Source organism: Lepisosteus oculatus, chromosome 14, assembly GCF_040954835.1.
Source record: "Lepisosteus oculatus isolate fLepOcu1 chromosome 14, fLepOcu1.hap2, whole genome shotgun sequence".
Taxonomy (NCBI): Eukaryota; Metazoa; Chordata; class Actinopteri; order Semionotiformes; family Lepisosteidae; genus Lepisosteus; species Lepisosteus oculatus.
The window spans coordinates 54,038,354-54,054,603 of NC_090709.1; the positions used below are offsets into that span (position 1 = coordinate 54,038,354).

At 41.7% G+C, this 16,250-nt stretch overlaps 1 protein-coding gene and 1 non-coding gene across 2 annotated transcripts in view; both read left to right on the forward strand.

Annotated features, from left to right (window-relative positions):
* The first annotated feature begins 578 nt into the window (after positions 1 to 578).
* Positions 579 to 651, forward strand: trnak-uuu (transfer RNA lysine (anticodon UUU)). Its single transcript has one exon. It is a non-coding gene; the product is annotated as a tRNA-Lys (tRNA).
* A 4,182-nt stretch (positions 652 to 4,833) lies between these two features.
* The window catches only part of LOC138242664 (antigen WC1.1-like), a 43,898-nt gene continuing 32,481 nt past the window's right edge, over positions 4,834 to 16,250 (forward strand). The window contains exon 1 of the mRNA XM_069198218.1: positions 4,834 to 4,858. Within this exon, the coding sequence (XP_069054319.1) occupies positions 4,834 to 4,858 (25 nt within the window). The remainder of the gene's footprint in view (positions 4,859 to 16,250) is intronic.

Here is a 16,250-nt window from a genome sequence, read left to right on the forward strand (position 1 = left end):
GAAGAGAAACGTTAGTGCCTTCCGGTGTGTGAGCCAATTTCTCAAAACAATATTTGTTAGTCTCTCGGGAGGCTGCGCAAGGTGTTTAGAGATATAATTTCTAAAAGGCAGGCTCCCTGAGCTTAACATCAAGGCAGAAAAACTGTTTTTTTCTCTACAGAAATGCTCTTTAAATTTCAGCATAGTTACAACTCCCTTTATAAAGGGTATGCACACTTATAGAACCAAGGCATTGAAACGTTTTTTTTAATTGTTGTTCCAAAAAATGTTCCATTTGTTTTCGTTCTTAATGTTGTTGATTTTAAGATCTTATTAAATGCGAAAAAATCTGACTGTGAAATGAGGTCAAAATGCTATTGAAAAAATCAGTAATGTGAGGAAAGATGAATTGTGGGAGCCCCTTACCTCCCCATGTCATGCTGTATTTCTCACTCATTCTACTGGGAGTGGTGCCGTCGCTTCTGGATAAAGTCTATCAGCGGTCATTCCAGACGGGTCAGGTACTGTATGACTGCGCTTCGGCACAAGAAGAGACATGTGACTTGTGAGGATCCCGACAGTGGCACTCACTTTCCAGAGCCTGGATAGCTCAGTTGGTAGAGCATCAGACTTTTAATCTGAGGGTCCAGGGTTCAAGTCCCTGTTCAGGCGTTTGTGTTTTCCTTAAGTGCATTGTGAATTTAATTATAAATCGTATTTTATGTTCCACTCTTCTAGCTGTACTGTCGATATTTTAAAAGTTAATCACTTGTATTTTCTTTAGTGTTTCCTTTCACAAACCGAAAATGTTCAAGACTATTTTGTCACCGCACTCCATGTAGATAATCACAGGAAAAGAAAAGGAAACGCAGTGAGGAGCTCACACAGTGAGTACTCTTGAATACAACAAGAGGAAAGGCACACTGTGGAACATCACGTCCAAGTTTACAGTGACGGCTTCTATTTCCACTGATGAATGAGACAGATTCATGAGGAGATCCTCAGCACAATTAAGCGAACACATCGCTATTTTGGTCTGATGTAGAGGCTCCATGTGTGTCAGCAGTACTATAAATTTGAAGTCTTATACACTTTCAGGGGCTGCATCTGTAGCGCTTCATCTAAGAAGACTGTTTTACTTTACCACACGATTACATTCACCCACCCAATTTATTCTCAGAATACCCAATGGCTCAATAACCCTGTTTTCCCCTGGGAACCACCAGTGTACAGTCCCATTCCATTCAAAAATATAACAAATATATTAAATTAATATATTCAATGAACTGTGTAACAGAGAGCTGAAACTGTTTTTAGGGATGGCTGAGTGTTTAAGGTGTTGGACTTAAGCACAATAAGCAAAAGTCTATGTGGGTTCAATCCCTGCTCCTGTAATTTGCTTTTGAAGTGACAGAACACTTTGAAGATTTACACTCTATTAAAATATGTACAGGTATTTACAAAATTTGAGTTCTCTTCACACCCTGGAATAACTGAACTCTCACTATCACATACTTAAGGCTTTACATGCATTAGCTGTGATACAGCTCCTAATAAAGACAGAATGAAACTGTATCAATAATAAATGACATGTTTTAAACAAACGTGTATTGATAAACTTCATTATTAATAAAAGTGGTGTGATGGGAAAGCAAATTAAATATTACAATGATATTCCAAGCAACTGATGTGTGCCGGAACCAAATGTCATCCACTGTGGGCTTTGTAAATTGTTTAAAAATTGTAAGTGAAGTTGAGATAATTAACAATTTGTTGAATCCTGCAGTTACAGATTAAAATGTGAGAAGAATTTCTCTGGGTTTATCTCTGTCCGAGTGCCTGATGTGAATATGCTGAACACAGTGTCTTTGATTTATGTACTCAAACAACCAAAGAATCCCATTCTTGTCATCCTATGGTTTGTCAAACGTGATTTTTTCAAAGTGGGTGCGATTTCGTTTAGTCTTTCGCTCTTGTACTAGAGCAGTAATGTTTCTAGACGTGCATGAGCATGGTATAGCAGGCTGACAGCAGGAACACGTGGCCCACAAGCAGTGACAGTATCAGAGGTGTCTGCAGTATGTTGGTTTGTGAGCAGCGATAAAATAAAATGCCGAGGAAGCAGGTGTGCCTGCATTAATACAGCTCCATCGAGCGGAAAAAGTAACAGAAGAACCAACCTAAATCCAACAAAAAGTTTCTGCAGCTGAAATCACAGGCAAAACCACTGCTGGCTTGAACTCACAACCTCAGCATGACTTCACTATGTACTGTGACATAAGTACAATGCACTGACCAACTGTGCCACTGGAGCTGCACAATGGGTTTGTTACATGTCTTAGATGTATTTATTGGAAGGTTGCAGAAATCATAAATCACTGATTTCATTATCTGCATGTTTAATATCTAGGAGAGAGAACTCCTTCAGGTTCTACAGCTCATAAGTGCACTTTAAGAAGTCTTTGCTTTTGTGAGATGGATCTCCGAGGTGCATCTTTTTCTTATTACTAAAGATACCTCTACATTGTAAACTATTTGAAGACCTAGAAAAAGGAACATGGCATTAGTTGAAATAAGCACTGAATGGGTTAAAACCCACGCTCTTTGAATTGCTAAAGTGATGCCTTGTGGAGAATAAATCAACATACTTTATTCGCACAGGTCACTCGGCCACGGACAAGAACCATCAGCTACCACCAGTATTATTATCATTATTATTATTATTCAACCATTTGGGGAACAATACAGTTGAACAATCCCACTGTTCTTATGGCAAGAAAAATAACATGAGACCACTGTAAGAGGAAGAGTGTTGTAATTGTTTGAACAATTGATATCTATTTTTCCCTCTTATGGGCAACCCTGTGGTATTTCTTTTTCTCTTCGTTGTTGTGCACGGGCTAGTTCTACAGCGATATTTGCCGCAGAAATTTCTGCGCAGCTCCATATTAAATCTGTTCTCAACTGCAACGGACAGAAGACGACTCCAGTAGATAGCTGTGTAGTTGTGTAGGACCACACACGACAGTGATAGTGCGGCTCTTAATGGACTTGTGGAGCTTGAGCTGAATCAGGAGTGAGACATTTCGTATGCTCGTGCATATGTTAACACATGACCTACATCGTAAAACTAAATTAAAAACTAACATTAAGTTGTCAAAGACATTCATTCATATACAAACAAGAGACAGACAGTAATGATTCTACATTAACTTGTCCAGCACTGATCAGACTAATTGAAATGTATGAAAGCCCGTTTCCGCCAGGGAGTTACAAAAAAACGCGCTATGGTATCGCAGAATTACGACTAAGTAACTCAGAATCGCGACTTAGTAACTCACAACTCCGACTTTATATCTCACATTTGCAACTTCGAAATAACCCATATTTAATTGTCTGTCATTTCGTTATTGTGACGGATTCAGGTTCTAGGGCTTATACCCTCGCTGCTCCCACTCTAGTCCATGCCTCACTGCATTGGCTCGAACCCAGGTCTTGCCAGCTGAGCTAAAGAACACTTTCTTTAGTCCCGGCGGCCAGCATCCCTGTTATGCGCAGGGGAGGGCGGTGCCGTCATCACTGCAACCAGATCGTACAAATTGTATGTCGCAAAGGAACAAGTAATAGGTTTATTCCATGCTAAAAAAAGAAGAAAGAAAACACAACGTTTCAGCCGAAACGTGTTTTCTTTCTTCTTTTTTTCAGCATGAAATAAACCTATTACTTGTTCATTTGCAGCCTACGCATGCTGACGCAGCTACCCACCTGAACTACAAATCGTATGTCGGCCGTTCCGTTACACTATATTGTTGAATCGTACAAGATCATAGGATCTATAGGCCTGAAAACTTGTCTTGTACAGTGCCCGGATAAAAATCAAATTAATTACACTAATTTTTATGGAATCCCATTTCCGCTAGTGAGGCTTCCATAGTACCCGGATGGAACTGTGCACGGTGGGCTTTAAATTTTTTCTTTTAATTTAAACACCAGAAATACAGAAACGGAGACAGAATATGAAATAAGATACAGAAATAGACACTTCACATCCAGAAGAATTCACAATTAAAAAAGCTGAAACTGATACTTTTTACAATTTTTCCATTGTATGTCCTTTTTTATTTAATAAATCCTTAGCTCAGCTGGCAGGACCTGGGCTTGAGCCAATGCAGTGAGGCACGAACTAGGGTGGGAGCGGCGAGGGGCACAAGCCCTGGAACCCGAATCCGTTACGATAACAAAAGGACAGACAATGAAATATGGGTTATTTCCAAGTTGCAAATGTGAGATATAAAGTCGCTATTAAGAGATATAAAGTCGGAATTCTGAGTTTTTAAGTTGCAATTCTCAGTTACTAAGTCGGAATTCTGAGATACCATAGCACGTTTTTATTTTTACTCCCTGTCGGAAACGGGCTTCCATAGAAATGGTCAGATTCAGAGCCATTGCAGTTCGTGTTAATTAGAACAACGCCAGTACTGAACCCCATCTAAAATTTCTAAGTGAGAAACGTGTTTTCTACATTTTTATCAGTTTTAAAATATCATCTCTTTAAAACAGACAAAGGGTTTGTGTGTCACTCTGAAATTCTGATTGATTTAGAATTCAAAGAAAAAAATGTTTTCGCAGTGAAATTATGACATCTTTCACTCTACTTCTCTCTTGTAGTAAAGCAGACCTTGCAGTGTGAGCATTCCAGTCCCTCTTGGAAGAGGGAATAATATCAGCATAAAGGTATTTTAGAGCTTTTTTTACTAATAATTGATGCCCTTGCAATTTCGTACCCTTACTTCCTTGAAGTGGAAGTGGTCTGAGTTTTTTCCCTGTGAAGTGATTGGGAAAAAAAAAGAAGAAATGGGCATGAAACTGGAGCTGTCAGGTCAGTGTGGTGACTTGTATGAAGCCAGTGTGTGTGTGTTTAAAACCAGTCTCTTTAACTTCCTCACTGGTGAGAATATAGTGGAGAGATGAAGAGTGAACTGGGAAAGACTTGGGTGATGTAGCAATGGGATTCTTTACTGGAATCTGAACTGTTGTTGTCTGGTTTTAGAGCTGAAAACATCTGTAATACAGTAACAGTAACAGGACTGAAATTACTGTATTGTTGTCACCATACCTTCTGACCTTTCCCTTTCACAGGATGAGTGATCCCTCCTCAGCAAAGGGCTCAGTTTTGTACCAGTTCCCAGGAAGCTGGACATCCCCCAGACCAATGTCGACCTTAACCGCTTTTACCGCAGGATCCGTCTCAGAGCACATTCTGCCGACGATTCCTCTTCACAGGCAGCTGATAACAACCCGGTTATTGATGTCATTAAAAACATTAATCCCAAACAGAGCTGTTGGACTCCCCCTCTGGCCGTTTTCCACCAGTTGATTATTTCATCAACCAATGCACTAATCAAGCTCCCAAGGCACTCTCTATACCCAGTAAACTCAGGTCTAACCTCACCCAAGGAGAAAATCAGGCGCTCCAGTCTCTCCGCAACAGGGATGATATCGTCATCAAACCAGCGGACAAAGGAAGCGCTTGTCACGCCCTCTGCAGCCAGAGGGCGCTCCTTCTCTGTCCTGTCCCTAGTTTCCGGTCTGCTGTCCTTCCTGTCCCTCTCTTTCCCTTGGGCTATATATTTCTGGGTCTTGCACTCTGTCCTGGCTCAGCACTGACGTTCGGATGTCCTGAGACCCGCTTAGCACCAGGGCGCCCCACGTCCGCTCCCTGAGGGCATAGGTTTCTATACGGCATTCCTGAACTCTTTGCACTAATGAGCCCGGGCCTTTTTCCCGTCTCGCCGCTACGCATATGGGTCTTTTTCTGCTCTCCTGCTCCCCACGGTTAGTCCCTTTGGACGTCCGTGACAGAATGCTGAGCCACCTACTTGCCGCAGTTTTTTTTTTCTTGTTCTCTGGGCTGTTTTTTTTTTCAGTTCCTCTATTCTAATCACTGGATATCACTCCGATCTTCCGTGCCTGTGAGCGGGTCCTGTACCTGGCTTTCCTCGGGTAGATCACTCCGATATCAGTGATTGAATGTTGAGCTGGCTTGCCTATTCCTATTACTGGATATCACTCCGAGCTTCTGTGTCTGGAGCGGGTTCTCGTGCCTGGCTCTTCCTGGTCTTGCTCTCTCCGATATCAGTGATAGAATGGTAAGCTTTCTGCCGTTCCTCCATTCTTTTCGCTGGATATCACTCCGGGCATCTGTGTCTGTGAGCAGACTTCGGTCTGGCTTTCCTCAGGTTGTCCACTCCGATATCAGCGTTAGAATGTGAACGTGCAATTTGCCCAGTCTGCGGTATTTTTCCCCGGGATTTTTGTGTTTTTTTTCTTGTTTTTTGCCTTTTGTTTTGATTTTTTTTTCTTCCTGGTTTCCCCTCCTTTTTGGTCCCCCCTGCTCTCTGTGTCTCGGAACTTTGGTTCCTTCCTGTTTTTGGTTCCTATCTGTCTTGTGTGGTTTGTCTCCCTGGTCTTTCCCAGGTTTTTGTCTGTTGGGTTTGTGCTTGTGTACTTTTTTTGTTTTAAGTCTCTTCTCTACCCCCCCTTCCTCCACCCAATAAAGGTTTATACCCCGGAGGAAGGGGTAGCTCTCAGCCGTGGATTCCCGGAGGTTTCCTTTCAGTTAAATGAGGTTTTTCCTCCCCCCAGTGCTGTGCAGCTTATTTATTTGTTTGGGCGTCGGGAGCCGCCCATGAAGGGGGGGGGTACTGTCACGCCCTCTGCAGCCAGAGGGCGCTCCTTCTCCGTCCTGTCCCTAGTTTCCGGTCTGCTGTCCTTCCTGTCCCTCTCTTCCTTGGGCTATATATTTCTGGGTCTTGCACTCTGTCCTGGCTCAGTACTGACGTTCGGATGTCTTGAGACCCGCTTAGCACCAGGGCGCCCCACGTCCACTCCCTGAGGGCATAGGTTTCTATACGGCATTCCTGAACTCTTTGCACTAATGAGCCCGGGCCTTTTTCCCGTCTCGCCGCTACGCATATGGGTCTTTTTCTGCTCTCCTGCTCCCCACGGTTAGTCCCTTTGGACGTCCGTGACAGCGCTGTTGTGGTGTGGCATAAGGATCTATATATCTTTGAAGCCTCTAGACAACTAACTGCCTACCTCCCTCTCCAACAGAACCCTACCACTGACTACCAAAAGGAAGTGGTATCCACCATTTCTCTTCTTATCAGCAGTAATGACCTCCCCCAGGAGGCGAACCGGCTCATCATGGAACATCCGCAGGTATCTCAATTTTACCTCCTCCCCAAAATCCACAAACCGGACACCCCTGGACGCCCCATCGTATCAGCATGTAACTGTCCAACTACTTACATCTCAGCCTTTCTCGACAGCCTCATGAGACCGCTGGTTGAAGATCTTCCCTCATACATCAAAGACACCAACCACGCGCTCCAACATCTCTGTACACCGTCATTTCCCATAATGACGGCCTTACAGCCCTTAAGCACACGCTGGACAAACGCACAGTGCTTGATCCACCCACCCACACCCTGGTACGCCTTGCAGAATTGGTCCTCACACTGAACGCATTCTCTTTCAATAATCTTTTTTACCAACAGGTCAGTGGAGTTGCCATGGGCACCAGAATGGAACCCAGCTATGCCAATATTTTTGTCGGCTGGGTAGAAGAACGCTTCTTCACTTCCTACACTGGCTATGTCCCTGACCTCTACAAACGATATATTGATGACTGCGTCGGTGCCGCCACATGCTCCAACGATCAGCTTGAGTTCTTCCTGCACCATTTCACCAACTTCCACCCATCCCTCAAATATACGGTTAACATATCTTCTACTACTCTTCCGTTTCTAGACATCAACTTCTCCATCAACTACCCCCGACTGTCCACTTCAGTTTATTATAAACCCACGGATTCACACAGCTACCTCCTGTACAGCTCATTTCACCCCAACCACACTAAAAACTCTCTTCCTTTTTCACAGTTCCTTAGGCTACGAGACTTGGAGAGCGCTTCAGGGAACACGTCAGGGCTATGAAGATTAAAGATCTCACCAAGCCCATTGTTTCTCATTTCACCTCTGATGGCCATGACAACTCTAATCTCTCCATCTGTCTTCTCAAAGATGGTTTTCCAAACTCATACATCAGAAAGACTACCGAAACCAAACTTCTCCTGCAGCCCATTGTTTCTCATTTCACCTCTGATGGCCATGACAACTCTAATCTCTCCATCTGTGTTCTCAAAGACGGTTTTCCAAACTCATACATCAGAAAGACTACCGAAACCAAACTTATCCTGCAGCTAGGATCGCACCTTCCCCCTTCTCTTAACGACAGACTACTATTCTTCTAAATTTTTTCTATTCATTGGAAGTTTCATATCACACATCTTGACACCTATTCTGACTTCACACCTCTTGATTGGCCTCTCTTTCTGTCCCCTGCTCCTGCCTCTAACCCCTCCTCCCTCCCAGCCTTTGTTCTCCCACTACATTACCTTTGCCTACTGCCTTGTCTCTCCTACACCTGAAGAAGGCTCCACGGCCGAAATGTTGTGTTTTCTCTCTTCTTTTTTTCAGCATGCAACAAACCTATTACTTGTTCCTTTGACGTCTATGTTAACCCCTTTAGAGCTATAAATGCCATGTGTTTCTTTTAATTGTAGATTAACACTCCCAAGTAACGATTTGCTTACTCTGCTGTAATATAATATAAAGTATGTAAACTTGGACAAAGTATTTCTGATGGAGCGCTGTGTGCAAAGTTTGAATAAGCTTTGCTCCTACTGACGATTCGGCATGAAAAAGCAGAGCATTAAATTTTATTAAACAGACAAATACAGCACGCCAACAAAAAACAATTTTAAAAACAACTACAGCACACTACGATTCGCACTGACTCAAAAGTGATCACGGCAGATGTTGTTCCCTGCATAACGTCTTTTGGGACGACAAAACGTGGCTATTTTCTGCCTTGATGTTAAGTCTTGAAACACCTAGCGCAGTCTCTTGACAAACAAATCTTTTGCCCATTTAGCTCACAACAGAAGGGAAGTCGCCCCCTCAGAAATGCTTGGCGGCGGGGAGATTCGAAAGTACACCACCGAAGAAACTAAAGCATAAATCCAGTGTCTAACACCGCTCGGCCACGATGCCATTGCCAGCATCTTCCTTCCTCACATTACTTATTGGAGAACGCCGGGTAGCTTCAGCTCCTCTTGTCCGACACGTGGAAACGACTGTACCTTCGTTTTCTGAGATGCTTCCTGTCACTTGGTGAAATCTCGACTTCTTTGGCAGCTCTGGATATAGTTCTTCTTTGGAGCAGGCTTCAGACCTTTTATTTAATTAATGTATTTATAAATAATATAAATATTAATTTATTTAATTTATAAAGGAGGGCGCATTCCGAAACATGTAATTTCTGTTTTAGAAATGCTCTGGGCAGTGTGTTTTATATAAAGCACAAACAGTATTCTAATTGTATATTAGAGATCAGTGCAGCAATCTTACTGGATTTGGCTGGGATTCTTAATTTTTTCTTGAAAAGGTATTCAGGGTTGCTTAAAACTAGAATAAAAAAGTGATCAGAAACTACCTACCTTCCAATCTCTTACGTTGCTGTAACTAAACTCGGATGTGATCTTCTGCAGATGTGCAGTGTGTCTTTACTCTTGTCGTATTAAAAACTACCTCTGTTGTCGGGCGGACTTAAAGGGGAACAAACTGTATAGAAAATAACAGAATGATAAAATGTTTCTACGCTTCAAAATGTCCCTTTAAAACCCTCCTCATACATGTCGGTGTGGGGAGCGGGCAGGTAGAGAGGTTTTACAGGTGCTCATGATGTTCCACAGGGGCTGTTACCTGTTGTAGTATCTCTCTCTGTGCCTTTGGAAAGAAAAGAGCAGCTCAAGTGTGAGGTAACATTTTAAACAGCCCTACAAAACAATAAATGAAATAAATGAAAATTAACCGGGAAATTGAACAGTGCAGGAATCAGTGCAGTATACAGTAGGAAGCAATTAAACAAAATGATTAGCAAAAATTGTAGTTGAGTAGATTGGAGTAAGAAGTTAATTCTTCTTGTAAGCAAACAAGAGCCCGTGCTATGCATGAATCACACCAATATTTCAGCATTTCTGAAACGTTTGATTGAATTGACAAAAAAATCCTCTCCCGATCTTCATCTTTGAAAAGGATAACCTTTTGAGCCAGCAGGCGTAACACTGCTAAGTTGCCTGTTTCTCACAGGTGTTTGAAGTTGTGGATAACATTACACAGGAAAGGTGCCATGGGTTAGCTGGTTAATGTGCCTCACTAAAAAACAAGTGATCCTGGGTGTGAATCCGATTGGTATCTATTCATAGACACCAGGCCATTCACTACCAATATTTATGAAGCTCAATTTAAGGATGAAAGGATAACCATGTGTTACAGATTTCTGCAGCTGTTTTATATTGGCTCATATCTAATGGCTCTGTGGTGCAATAGAGAGTGTGTGGGATTTCTAGGTGTTGATAGAATGAAGTCATTTGAAGGTTGTGGGTGGGTTCGAGTCCCACTAGAATCATTTTTCATTTTGATTCAGCCTTTCGAAATTCTCTAGGGATTGGTGTTGATCAAGTCAAATAGAGGACTTCTTCTGAGTCTACAGTCGAAATGAACCAGCGGCCATGAGGGAGAAATTAGCACTGGACCTGGTCAGTGATCACATTATTCCTATCCTGTAGTCCTTGCACTGGCTTCTGTCAAGTTTCGTGTTGACTTCATAATCCTTATGCTCACCTATAAGGCTCTCCATGGCTTGGCACCTCAGTACCTGTCTTGCCCTACTCCACACCTCACAACCTTGGCTCTTCTAATTCTGGTCTCCTATCTGGCCCCCAAGCCCATCTACACTCTATGGGTGACAGGGCCTTCTCCGGTTATTCCCCCAAGCTCTGGATCTCTATCCCCAAAGATATCAGAGAGTCACCTTCTCTAAACTCCTTCAAATCCAGACTCAGAACCTCCTTCTTTAGAAGAGTCTTTACTGATCTGATCCCATTCTTCACCTCTCTGCTTTTCTTAGTACCACCATCCACAGTCTCCTCTAACTGTGTATTCTCATCCTGCTTATTTTGTGTATTTTTTATTTTATTGATGTCATTCTGCAAAGTGCTTTCTGTCAGGAACAGTTCTTTCCGGGCCCTATGCGGACAACACGATCCGGAAGGTGAAAAAACAATAGGGAAAAATATCATGCAGGAGTCAGTCAGGAGACAGGAGGGCGTGTCCAAAGTGAGCAGGTGTCCAGGGGAAGTGAGTCCGGGGCAAACCATCCAAGAATAAATCCAAAAGGGAAATCCAAAATGGGAGGCAGAGTCCAAGACCAGGGGATCCATCCAAAGTAATTAAAACCAGAACCAGGTTGGGACCGGCGGGACAGGGAATCAGGAACAGGAAACTAAAACCATAATGGAGCCAGAGGCATCAGGACCCCGGGCTCTCACGAAACGGGATTCAATGAGAAGCCCCGGGCAAACGCCTGCGTCTGGCTTTAAAGGTGGAACTAAAGATGGGTTGGAATAAGGAACAGGTGTGGGGAATGGGACAGAACGAGGAAGGGCTGGAGTGCCCTTAAGAGGAGGAGTAACGATCGTGACACTTTCAGAAGCCACCTTTAAAGGCGCTATATAAAGTAGAGTTTATCATTATTTTTTATTTATTATTATTATTATTTATTATTTTCTTTATGCATTTAACACTGAGCACACACAGTCCTTCTTTGAGAAGGATTGCAGGGGTAGGGAACAAGCTTTTAACTTGTGTTGTTGACCGTATCATGGCTTTGTTGCAGGAAATGTCTGAATGCCATTATTGGAGCAAGGAGAGGATTAGGGTTTTGGGGAAGTCTTTTTGACACCTGAAACTGTGAGTTTCCTGGTTGTAACGGCTGGCACTCTACACCTAAACAACAGAGAACACCGTTGACGTCACTGAACTGCCTAGCGGACATTTTGTCGCCTTCTTCTGACCTGTATTTAACGCGATTATATCTAATGTTAACATTATATCTGTGCTGCCTTTATGGAGGGTGAGCGCACTCATAAGGATCATAGATTTGATGACAAGCATCTAAAAATGAGCATGATAAAATGACATCACGCTATAAGGTTGAATGGCAAGAGTTCTCCTGTTCCCTCCGCAGAAAATGTGTGTTTTAAAGGAGGTGTCATGTTATTTTTTTGCCAGACAATGCCATGCTGTAAGAACAGCATGGTTGTTTAAATTAATTGGTCTGAAATTGGTTTAAACCGCAGGGAAATAACAACAAAAAAACAAGTGCTTCTTAACACAGAGATAGTTGGAGATATTTGGCAGCAGTGGGATTCCAACTCACACCCCCAAAGAGACTGGAGATTTAATCCAACTCTTTAGAGTGTTCAGCTGTGTTAGCCTCGACACCCTCATACAGATGCAGCCACTCAAAATGGGTGGGGTATTTTGCGGTATACCCCCGTGTCGCAGTATCACTCAGTATCACGGGGTAAATCACGCCATTTGACGTCATGCAGGAAAGTATCCGGCATCACCTTGTAAAAACGCCAGGAGGAGCCAATAAAGCTTAACCTCTCATGTACAGCATTTGAGCTTTTAAATTTAAACTGTGTATTACAGTGTATTATCAGTCATTAAAAAGTTGGTATATTTTATGAAAGCAAGATTGCTCAGTTGGACAAAAGTACACAACCTACCTTTATCAGAAATATTTATGCATCAAAGCCTTTACCGAAGATATTACTAATAGTATTAATAATGAATGACTTTAGACAAGCTGTAAACTCAAAGTATAATTTCTTTAGCACATTTGTACAAGCACTTGGAATCTGTCCAAGCCATACTTTGTCAGGCATTTTCTTTTACTGCAACGGACATAAAAACTCCCTTGCTTTTAACAGAGCGTTTCATAATTTCTAACTAGGAAAATTATTTGAACTGCGACACTTATCATTCAACCAGAGCTCAAAATATCACAAGGATCCTCAAGAGCACAGCAAAGACTGTATTAAAAGATACTTGTATCAGATACATGAGAATCCAGGCTTTTTTTATCAACGCTTTCTTTTCCGTATACCAGATATTATGGAACCACTTCAGAAGGGTGTCAGCCAGTCAGATTCCGGGAATCGGTACTTTAAAGAAAAAATACACATGTAAAATACACATCTTTAACTAACGTGAAATAGCGTGTAAAAAAGTGGTAGTTATAAGCTTTTCTGCTAATATAATATGGAATCGCGTATCTAAAGAAAACATTTTTATTGATTTAAATCGCGTTTTGATTTAAATCACAAACGCGTGTTTAATTCTATGTGTTTTTTTAATTGTAATCAGACAAATGCAACATAAATTGATACAGTATCTTTGTCTTCTAGGTATCTTAATAAACTTTCAGCATAGCTTTCTCCCCGTTTAGATTTATTTTTCTTGGGATTTTGGGATCAAACGTGGAAGGATTAGATTGTAATCCTTTTTATTTTTTAAATATGTTTTAGAAAAGTGTAATCTATGCTAAAAAGCTGTACACCACCTGCTATACAGATACATATTGTAATACTTTCGGGTTTGGATAGGACGGACACAAGAACTCAGACTTGCAGAGCTAAAGCAAGTTAAAGCCATTATTTGTCTTCTCCGTCACCACCTGCTAGCCTGGCTCTCCCGCGCCCCCGTCCGCCAACAGCGTGAGCCAACACACTGCCCGTGCACCCGAGAGAGAGAGAAAAGAGAGAGAGAGTAAGACCTCACACTGGCTCAGAGAAAACTGGGTGACTTGTAAAGGCTGGTAGGAGAGGAAAGGAATAAATGCTTCTTTTTTGGACAAAGTCTTTAACTACTTAAAGAAAGAGATACATATTTGATTATTGTTTGTTCATCAGTTGTTTTGATCAAATTATTGTAATGCAGTGCCAGGTACAATTAAGGTACATGAATGTCATGTCTGAGTCAGTGATGGCAGGAAACTACCGCTGGAGGACAAATTCATCATGAGTGGGTAAGCCTGCATAATGAGGGAGAAGAGATCAGCCTCTGTGATGCAGTGTCCAGTGACACTAACTATCTGTCCTACTGTTCTCTGCTAACATAGAGGGTGAATGTTTATGTAGGTGAATGTAAGGTTTCTTTCTTGTAAAATATTTTCAAGCGCATTTTTGTAGCTGAAAATGAATCTTGTGCATTTGAATGGATTCCGATATTGTCACCTAATTCTAAACATTGTTTCATCAGACTAGAACATTTAGAGGACCTCAATTGCATTAATGAATTGCATAGTGATAGTATTTCTTGCTGTTTAAATACTTTAGTCAAAAATGTGGAGAAGGTGCTCCTGTTTTAACCATTATAAGAACTGTGATGTACCAGTAATATTTACTCTCATAAAAGTATTGTAATTGTATTGTTCTGTGCTGTTGCAGTCTTGAGTGACACAGACCTTCTCTTTTACTGCACTACACTTCTCCAGAGGCCAGTTCAGCACACAAGGATCCTCAGTCAAACAAACACTGCAATCACTTGATAAAAGTCATTTCTCATCCTTTCTCTTAGTGTTGGTGCTACTATTGTATGGAAAGGAGGTGACTTGACAACGAAAGGTGTGATCATCTTAAAGAGAGTCTTCATGAAGGAGTGCGTCAGAAAGCTCTCCACTGGCAATTGACCGGGCTTGTGAAGAAACCAATCTCATTCAACAACCATACAAATTGCACAGCTTAAGGCACATGAAGATAAATGCATGTGCTGATTGACACAAAACAGTCGCTTCACACTATCCACAACTGTTGCTATTTTGCTTGTCTGACCACCTCTTCCTTCTTTGCTGTGAGCACATATATCTCAGTTTCTTCTCTTGTATTTTCCTTATTATTTTACTGTCCCTTTCCCCCATGTGGAGATGGATCCACAGCCAAAACCCCATGTTTCACCCTCATTTGTGCTAGTTTTACAATCTGTGTAGGGGCTTACCTTACAGAGAGCCAGTGGTACAATTGGTCAGTGTGCAGTATTTACACAGCTGTGTACAGTAGAGTCATGATGAGGTTGTGATTTAAAGCCTCCTGTGGAGCCATTAAGCCTTTTGAACATTTTCCACCCATAAAAAGTTAATTCGCCATAGCAGTTTCATTGTGACTTTGCAGGTAAAATATTCATGTTTTCATATGTGATAAATAACCAAAAAAGAAAATATTGGAAAGAAATGGTTTGTTGCACTTATTGCAACAGGCACTCAAATGTCCTGTCACTAAAGAAAATCTGTGACATTATTCCAAAGGCGATATTTTCTGATGGCTGTTTTGGTTAATAATGATTCACGTGGGAATTACTACTGTCATTACTACTGATAGTGATAAAAACAGAGGACTCACAGCTCACTGGATGTGGTCTGGACTCTAGAAAGTGTTACTATTCACAAGCTGCTCTGGACTTCAACACCTGTTGATGGGTCACTACTGTCAGATACACCAGTGGAGCCCAAGCTCACCTACACACACTTTCACACACACTGACAGATATACACTTACACACTCACACACATTTACACTCACAGACACTCAATCAGACTCTCACAGATACACACCCACACACTTACTCATACACATTCACAGACACACACATAGACACTATATACATACATAGACACCGCATACACTCTTAGGTACAGATACACTATAACTAACACTAATGCAGATACTGCTAATATTACAACAGTAACACTATCACCAAACATACACTATCATTGTTACTAACACTGACACAAACTACTACTAGATTAATAAAACTTATGGTAACAGTAATACTGTCATGAAAACTAACATGATGATGAGTGTTAATACTCTGACACTAACAGTATAATTATCAGTAATATTAATATGAATACAAGCATTAATACTAAAACTATCAGTAACACTATCTTCATTAAATACTCACATAGACACATAGACACTACACACACTAACAGACATACCCACACATACACTTTCAAATATACAACTACACAATGACAGACACCATACACTCACAGACACACACATTTACAGGCATGCATTCACAGAAACAAGTAGACACTACACATACTCACAGACACAGATTTACAGACACCACACACTCAGAGACCCCACATGCTTACACACTAACAGACACAACAGGCTCACAGACACACATCCACACACTCACAGACACACACCCACAAAATGACAGATATCACACACTTACAGACACACACCCACACATGCACAGACACCACATACACATTTAACTACAGATACA